General features: G+C 41.5%; 1 protein-coding gene across 1 annotated transcript; it reads right to left on the reverse strand.

Moving 5' to 3' along the window:
- Positions 1 to 2,543: 2,543 nt before the first annotated feature.
- Tceal8 (transcription elongation factor A like 8) lies at positions 2,544 to 4,723 on the reverse strand. The gene is made up of 3 exons (XM_038317109.1): positions 4,640 to 4,723; positions 4,132 to 4,200; positions 2,544 to 3,502 (listed from the first exon to the last, which is right to left on the reverse strand). The coding sequence occupies exon 3, from the start codon at positions 3,468 to 3,470 to the stop codon at positions 3,117 to 3,119; it is 354 nt and encodes a 117-aa protein (XP_038173037.1). The 5' UTR covers positions 3,471 to 3,502; positions 4,132 to 4,200; positions 4,640 to 4,723; the 3' UTR covers positions 2,544 to 3,116.
- Positions 4,724 to 9,433: the final 4,710 nt, after the last annotated feature.

Here is a 9,433-nt window from a genome sequence, read left to right on the forward strand (position 1 = left end):
TGTCTATGTAAGCATTCTAACTTTAACTTTGAAATATCAGTAAGCATTCATACACACACACACACACACACACACACACACAATGGAAAAGTAGCCGATGCTCTTAAATGCTGAGCCATCTCTCCAGCCTCAGCATTCACTAAATGATTTATTCTATTTATCTCATGGTCTTCGTTTATGTTTGGAAGCACCCTGTCCATACCAGTGGTCCCCTGGGGCCGTTTGTTAGCTCTGCTGTATTTCCCCCTATCTTCAGAGTATGAATCAAGTGAATTATACGTGAGCCCCAAAAATCAGATGCTCAAGATCCTCCCCAGGTGACTCTGCTGAAGGAAAGAACACAAGCCACTTTAGGGAGGCGGAAGCGTTTAGACAACAATCTTGTCTCTCACTTTCCTCCCTCTCTCCCCTCCACAATTATTTGTTCTAACTCCAGAGAAGTAAAATGTGCTTGCTGTAAAGACTGAGTGCCATCTCAAACTGCGCATGGCGGGAGGAGAACTGACCTCTCCGAGTTGTCTTCTGACCTTTGCACACTCGCATACTAATAAAGAAGTGTAATTTAACAATTTAAAGGAAAAATGAACTGACATTGGATGTAGGTCAAAGAGGGCTCTTAAGATAAATAGAACATTCAGGCACTGGGTAAGTGAACGATTTTAATTTTTTTAAAAAATAATTTATTTTATATGCATTGGTATTTTACTTACTTGTGTCTGTGTGAGGATACCAGGTGTCCTAGAACTGAAGTTACAGACAGACATAAGCTACCCTGTGAGTGCTGGGAATTGAACCCAGGTCCTCTGGAAGAACAGCCAGAGCCATCTCTCCAGCTCCATGAAGAATTTTTAAATGTCATCCACTTATTATTACTGATAGAGTCTAAATAAAGGGGACAGATCATTCTAATCTTTTCTCTACCTTCACCTTTCTATACTTACCTAGATTTTCTATTTTTTATTTTAAAATGGAATTGACTCATTTTATATTAAAAACAAAGGTATTCGTTAATAGGTAAGCTTTGTTAAAACACCATTGAAACATGATGTATCAGACAAACTCCCATCAGTACATGGAGATATCAGAATCTGTATCCTATAGAATCAGATACCCTTTACTCTACAGGAGCAATGTAATACCTGTCATTTATCCAATAGCCATTCTACTGCAAGTATATTCATCATGTCCACAGTACCTTTGGAAGTTTTTGAATCTTTCCATATGTCAGCATGGGGTAGGTAGATGGGGGTGGTTATGATTTTTTGCTACACCTGCATACACATACATCTTTGCTTTGTCAACCATTGTTTTTCTTGCAAGAAATGAGATGGAAAACCAAACAACTATGTACAATTTACACGTGTTTCCTGAGGGTCTCCTGAACCAATGGGGCCTGCCTGTAGCCTTCAGATAGATTTTTCTTAGACGGCAAGGACACAACCTTGTTTTGTGTTGGCAGAGTGCTTTCCTACTATGTAGAAATCATTGAATCTGATCCCCAGCATCATATACACTGAAAGCGGTGGTACTCACCTGCAATCCTTGCACTTGGCAAGTGGAGACCAGAGGATCAGAAGCTTAAGGTCATATTAAGCTTCAAAGCAAGCCAGTGGCAACTGGGATACATAAGATGTCTCAAAAAAACAAAAGCAAAAACACCAAAATGCCCAGCAATTCTTATATATATATATATATTTTTTTCATTTAAACCGGTACTTTGGTCTACTCTCAAATACGGTTATTATAACAGGTTGGGACTCATACAAAGGAAAATGAGCCGCGTTTAAAAACAAAAGGGATTACTTTTGCTAAAGACTCTCTAAGACACCCTCATAAACACAGAAGTTTTTAAAATTTATGTGTACGTTTATGGCCCTGCATGAACACATGTGCACCATGTCCGTGTTAAGACCAGAAAAGGGTTTCAGGTCTCCTGCAACTAGAGTTACAGGAAGTTATGAGCCACCCTGTGGGTGCCAGAAATTGAATCCTCTGCAAGAGCAGCCAAGCATGAAGCACGGTTCACTACCTACTATGCTGTGCAGCTACTGAACAGAGGCTTGAAACGTCGGGAAGAGTGCTGTGGCTCAAACTTGACAATCTCAGCACTTCGGAAGCTGAGGAAGGACTACCAGGAATTCCAGGTTAGCCTGGGCTACAGAATAACCAAAACAAAAAAAAAAAAGCCAATTATAGTGGCACTGCCTGTATTTGAGCATTAGGGGTGGGGATGGGAGCTCAACTGGGAAATTCCAGGAAACCCAGTGGGATCTTGATACTCAGTACCCTCAGTGGTGGGGGCCAGCAGAGAGCAAAGGATCTAGCCTAAGTAGCCCTAGTTGGCCCAGTGACAGGTCCCAGGAAAGGGCTTGGGAACTCAACAACATAAAATTGGCATGGAAGCCCCCATCACTGCCTACCAGCCTTACATCTAAGCATAGGTTCAGCGAGGCCATATTCTCCCTCAGATGATGGCCCACTAATGTTCCACACAGAGCCCAACGAGGCAAGTATTCATAAAAAGACCAAGTCTTAAGCAAGTGTATCTATAATGATTGCCAGTTTTATTCCTCTGGCTAAGAAATCCAGAGGTAATTCCAGGTTTACATTTCTTTTTAATAGTTCTTCATCAAGAGTTTAGTGACTTTATTGTCTCTACAAGCTGGTTACAATTAATTTTAATTAACTCCCACTTATTAAAAAATCTGCAGTTCTTTGTGAGACACATATTCATTAAAAAATACACACAAGCAAAAGGCAAAATTAAAACACACCACACAAAAATAAGCACTGTTAAGTTTTTTGATACGTATAATTATACATGTACACACATAATTAGGAATTTTCCTATATATGCGAGTTGATACTAAATATGCTGCTTTTAAATTGCATAATATGGAATGAACACATTTCCATGCATAAGGGTGAAACTTTCCAACTGAAAAATAAACGTGGAAAATGGGTCAAAATCCAAAATCCAATGAGATGCTGGTAACAACAAAACTATCTAAAATACCGCCAGGTAATTAAAAGTAAAATGAAGTTCAAAGATACATCAGAAAACGCTAAGAGAAAGAAAGCAGCAGCCAGATTTCAACATCAGAGAAAAAAAGATTTCAAGGCCTGAAGCACACAGGGTATGGACGGCTTCGGGAATGTCTTTGTTTCCAATGCATCATCACAAACTTGTTTCTTACTCTTCTTATCTCTTCCCTAAGCCTTTCCAACTCATCCACTCCTCTAATCACTTCGTCAGGGTTCAGAAGCCTTGTGGGAGTGTCCTCTTTAGGTTCAGGGCTGGGTTGAGCAGGCTCTGCTCTAAGACTTCCATCTGCATCCTCCCCCACACTTTCTCCAGAAGCCTGAAGATTTCCTCCTGCCTGCTGAGGTGAGTCTTCTGTAGGATGGTCTTCATCTGCCTTTGGTGTATTCTGGAGTGTTCCTTCGTTCTCGTCACAAGACTTTTGCATGTTGAGTATTTCTTTTTTTGAATAAATTAACCCTAGGGGGAAAAGACAAGGAAGCAAAACAGATTAGGTGCTAGGGAAATGAACAAGCTCACGTGTTCCCATAGCGACTGACTTTTCTGATTTAGGTCTCCAATTGCCAAAAAGTTTTCTAACTAGACAAGTCAGGCTCTGAGCTCTTGACTCCACCCCCTTCCTCCACCTCCCCTTCCCTCCCCCTTCTCCTTGCTCTCTAACTCCATCTTCTCCTGTCCCGGCTCCAGCCCACCATTTTCCCAGCAGGCCCTGCAACAAACCTCTTCTAGCACCGAAATGGGAGCGGCGTGGAAGCAATTAACCCTTCCCTCACCACATGGCTCGAACACTCCCGCCCTTTAGGGCTTTCCCAAGTCATCCCGTCCTCAGCCTCTCACGGGCGAAGGTCTGGTTAGCGGCCTCCTCTCTCTTTTAAATGTCTTTAGCCTCTCCCCTTCATTCTTTCACTCCTTTTCCGCTGTAGGATCTGCACGGGCTTTCTGTGCTTAATCCGGTGCGGATCTGCACAGGCTTTCTGTGCTTAATCCGGACGGAAAGTCGCTAAGGCGCCCCTGGGATGTGCTTTGGTGTCTTCCACACTTCTACCCCCACCCAGAGGGACCTAAAGCAATCGCACCCTTGCACTGACCTGTAGGTATCTGAAGATTTGCCTCTCTTCTTGCACCTCGATTTATGTTGCGCCCCAAAGATAAGAGTCCTGAAGAAAGACAGGAGTGCTTGGTGAGCATGCCAGTGCGTGGATCAAAAGGTCTCTTTTACGAATATAAGCGTTGATAGCACAAAGTTCTTCCAGGTCCCCCTCTTCTCCCTCCTTTTGTGGCAACCCCGCCTTCATCTGTACCCTCTGTTTCCCAGCAAGAGAGAAAAGAACCAGACAAGTTTTTCTCACATTGTTACTGTTTCTTCTCTCCGTCTCTCTCGTATTTTGCCTTTCCTCCTCTCTTTTCTTTCTCTCTGCCGGACTCCTTAACTACCTCCCTCAGTCTGCCCCATCCCTCACCAAGCAGCCTCAAACCTCTGGCACAAAATAGTTTAGAAGAACCCTAAGAAAGAGAAATAGTGCGGGATGAGCGTGCTTTCTGAGCTCTGCTCCCTCCACCCTATGGTCTCCGAGCCAGCGCCCACTAGTAAAGTACCTGGAAAGCGCTGGGCTACTCTTCTCTTGCAGGACTGAACTGCTACTGAGGAACTGGGCCTGGACTATAAGGACTTCTGCACACGTCGACTGCTGGTCACGTGGGGGTCGCGTCATCAATGAGCTCCAGCCCTGGCTTACCCCTCCCATTAACATAACAGCCCGCCCCCTACATTCCCTTCTCTCGATACTGTCAATCTTTTTTCTTATTTGCCAATCGGAGACAATAAAACTGGGATCGTCACCAAGTAGTATCTGTTCACCTTACTCATGTTACACAGGAAAGAGCAGTCTCTTAGGGTACGTCGACCAATTCTCCTAATTTGGGAAGTCATCTCCTTCTCTCCCTTGCTCCCTATACTTCCCTTCCCCTCCCCCAAAATCCTACAGTCCACCATTTCTCCGGGAATCTATCCGTCTTTAAAATGGGGGGAAGGTTGTAGATGCACGCTCCTGGGGGGTAGGGGAAGGCTAGATGGGGTAAGACTGTTTAACTTCTAAGGGCAGGAATCTTTAGCTTCACTAGCCCTCTTGAGTAGTTTTCTGTTGTGTTCTGTTTAGACAACAGTATGAATTAAACTAATACTTAAAAAGGGATAGCGCATAAGCATTATTTAACATTGGATGAGGAGAATGTAACTTAATGAAATCAACTTTAAGATTTCGGAAAGTATTCTAATGGCTACAAGTGAAATGACAGGATTGACAATATACTGATGAGATTTTTAAAAATCGAAAATGGCAGCGTTTGCAAACTGACTTTAAAACAGAGCCAGTTTTGTCTCCTTAGTTTTGCATCCACAATCCACTACTCTTTCTGGCTGAGCTTACGCTATTATTAGATGTCTGAACTTTTAATTGATGACTGCGGGTAGCTTCCACTTGCAAATAAAGGCTCCAGACAAATAAAGGCTCTTTTCCTTGTCCTTTTGTGAGAGCCAGTGTCTTTGTTAAACAGAAAAGCCTGCTTTTCATTCAGTGAACTTTGGTGCAACTCAAAGAAATATGTTTGTTGGTAAACTTTTGTTATTAAGAGCAGGATGTTTGTAGGGAAATAGTGCTCATAATGAAGCCGAGAGAAGAGAGCTCTTTGTATGTCACCATTGATGGCTGGGCTATTAAGCATGTGGGATTTTTCATTCATTCCGGGCACTCTTGACACTCTGATAGTATTCAGTGTGCTCCATTGAAACAAGAGCCTTCTCAGAGTACTCCATACCCTGCTGAAGAGTTATTTACACTCCGTGTTTATTGCTGCTTTATTCACCATAACAAGGGATACCGTTAAGCTTAAAAAAAAAGAATGTAGTCATAAAATTTTCAGGAAAATTAATGGACTTAGAATGTATAATATTGACTAAGATTACACAATATCAAAGAAAAAATCACATAGTCTCTCTCATATGCAGAACCTAGCCAATAATATACATGTATATATAGGAACAAATGTACATGTGGGGACAGAATAACATGCAAAAAGGAAAACAAGAAAGGCCAGGAGACCAGGAAGGACTGAATGCAGAGAACAGCCATGCTGTACAGAAAAGGACATAAACCTAGTTATTTTTTCTTTTTTATTATTATTTAATTGAAATTTTACATACTAATCCCAGTTCCCACTCCCTCCCATATTTCTGTTTACTCCATCTTTCTCCCACCCCACCCCCATACACTCCTGAGAGAGGGTAAGGCTTCCCATGGAGAGTTAACAAAGTCCAGAAGGACCAATACCCTTCCCACGATATCTAGGCTGAGCAAGGTATCCCACCAAAGAGAATGGGCTCCAAGAAGCCAGTTCAAGCATTAGGGATAAATCCTGGCCGCACTGCCAGTGGCCCCAAAGACTGCTACAGACATACAACTGTCACCCACATTCAGTGGTTCCCCCACTGTCAGTCTGGAGTCAGTGAGCTCCTATTAGCTCAGGTAAGCTGTTTCTGTGGGTATTCCCATCATGGTCTTGATCCCTTTGCTCTTATGGTCCCTCCTCCCTCTCTTAAACTGGAGTTTGGGAGCTCAGCCCAGTGCTTCACTGTAGAATCTATTTTTCTAGTTCTAACTTTGTTGTGGATTTTTCATTTTTTGGTGATAGATAAGTGCATAAAATATATTCAGTAGTGAAAGTGCAAACACCAATGTGAAGCTCCACAACTTTAGGATGGATAATTTAACTATATAGAATTTCATTGAGATTTGGTTCTGGTTAATGTCAGTACGTGATAAGTTTTTATTTGCAAGTTTTTACAATAAACTTTATAAAAATACATTAGCAACATGCATAATTGTTGTTATCAAGAAACAGAGCCACAGGGTGTTGGCACACCCCTTTAATCACAGCATTCAGGCGTGAGAGGCAGGAGGATTTTTGTGAGGTCAAGGCTAGCCTGGTCTAAAGAGTGAGTTCCAGGACAGCCAGGGCTACACAGAGAAACCCTGTCTTGAGAATCAAAAAGCAAACCAAACAAAAACCAATAACAAATGAACAAAAAGCACAACAAGAACAAGAGCAACAATAAAAATCCCCAGTGCCACTGTAAAGAAAAAACAGAGCTCCTGAAACCCAGAGTCCACTGATATCTGTTTGCAGTTGGGGTGCTGTCTGGAGTGATTATTTACCTGGAGAGTGACCAGTAAGAGAATGGGGTGTGGCTGGGACAGTCTCTTGGCAAGTGTGATCAGCAGGATGGATTTTCACAGGATAATAAGAGAATGGGGTGTGGCTGGGACAGTCTCTTGGCAAGTGTGATCAGCAGGATGGATTTTCACAGGATAGTCACCATCAAGGAGAAAGGAAAAGGTGTCAAAAATAAACACTTCTCAGATAATAGAAAGGTTATCTATCATCTGTGGAATGAATTTTCTGTTTAAGAATTTATACTTGATGGGGAAGGGGAACAGAGAAAAATGTAGAGCTCAATAAAAAAATTTATACTTAAGCAGAAAATTCATTCCACAGATGGTAAACTTTCTATTATCTGAGAAGTGTTTAACATAAATATAAGTATATATTTATAGGGTTTTTTTGTTTTTGTTTTTCAAGACAGGGTTTCTCTGTGTAGCTTTGGAGCCTGTCCTGGAATTAGCTCTTGTAGACCAGGCTGGCCTCAAACTCACCTGCCTCTACCTTCCAAGTGCTAAGTTTAAAAGGTGTGTGCCACCAACTCTCCAGCTACTGCCTCCCCTTTTTTCCTCCTAGGTCATGGTTCTACATCCTTAGAGCCCCTAAAGCTACCTCAGCTGGAAGTGTTCTGTACCACCATTGTCACAAATGGATCCCTCCTGTGATCTTTAACTAAAGCTTCCTACCAGCCTTTTATTTTCATGTGTTTGTGTGTTAGTCTGTATATAGGTTTTGAAGGCAGTTTCTAACCAGACAGCAGGGATATGTGGGTTAGGGGTGGGGATCAGGGATCATTCTCCAGCTCTCCTGTTTCTGTAGTGATTCTTGTGATAGTGACTAGCATGATTCCCATAAATTCCCTCATTTTAAAGTGTTTGAGTGGTCTGGGGATGTAGCTCAATGGTAGAACTCTTCATAACCTAGCATACACTAAGCCCTGAGTCCCTCCCTAGTGTGAACACATACACGCACATACATAGGGCTCTGCTTGGCTTACAGACAAATCGTTCTGCTCCCACAGTAATTAAAGTGAAAGTGCTGTCTTCTTTACCTGTTTGGCTCATGTGTAGTCACAGCCCTAATGGCATTATTGATGGAGGTTATTAATTCTCTTTTCCTAAAGTCTCAAAAGAGAAAATTTCATCAGTTTACCAGTGCACCTTACAAACAACCAGTTGATCCAGGCCTTCAGTCTTATCTGAGCAATTTCAGTATAGTGGTGTAACAGTCTTTGAAATGAAGTTAGCCACAGTAGCTTTTAAATGAAAGTGAATTTTAAGGTACTACCATTGTACTAACTTGAATATGCATCATTTGGAGTTGAGGAGGTGACCCAGAGGACCAGAGTTCAGTTCCTAGCAACCATGTAATCATAACTGCCTGTAATTTCACCAGCAGGGGGTCTGACATCCTTTTCTGGCTTCCGCTGGCACTTGTGCACACATGCACATAACTGACAGACACAAACACACATAAGTAAAATATAAAATATGCATCTCTTAGTAAGAAGAGAAGAAAAAGATATACGTGTTAATTTTAACAACGAGGATGTAGGTTCTGGAGAATAGCCACATTGGGTATCTGAGTTTATTATTAGCTTCTTTGTGTGCACTCAGCCTGCACTGGAGGTGTTTCTAAATCCCAAAGTGTCCCCAGGTTATGAAAGGAGAGGAAAAGGCTGCAGTTGACCATTCAGTCATATCTAGGAAGCTCTTACTTATGACTATGATAACTGGATGCTTTCTATGTTTTATACTAAGTAATTCCTAGTCTTGCATTCTATATGAAAATTTAACTTGCACGTTGCACATGTCTTCACTGCTGTTTAAGTACTGCAATGTAGTGCTTCAATGCATGTGTGCATTGTGCAATGGCCAAATTAGGGTAATTAGACTATCCATCACCTCAAATATGTATCATTTTTTGGTAGGAACATCAGAAAAATCTACTCTTAACACTCCATTCTACAGGCCTTAAGAAATTGAATTTCTGGTCCTTGTAAATTTTTTATAAAATACTAATGTTCACATCCCAGACTATTCATAATGAACTGGAACTCAATAAATTTCTTCACTAAGAACTTAAAAAAATCTACTCTTCTAGGTACTTTGAAATTACACAATAAATTACAGTTAATTCTACTTTATATCTAGGTATATCTCCTTTCTAATTGTA

Source organism: Arvicola amphibius, chromosome X (genome assembly GCF_903992535.2).
Source record: "Arvicola amphibius chromosome X, mArvAmp1.2, whole genome shotgun sequence".
Classification (NCBI taxonomy): domain Eukaryota; kingdom Metazoa; phylum Chordata; class Mammalia; order Rodentia; family Cricetidae; genus Arvicola; species Arvicola amphibius.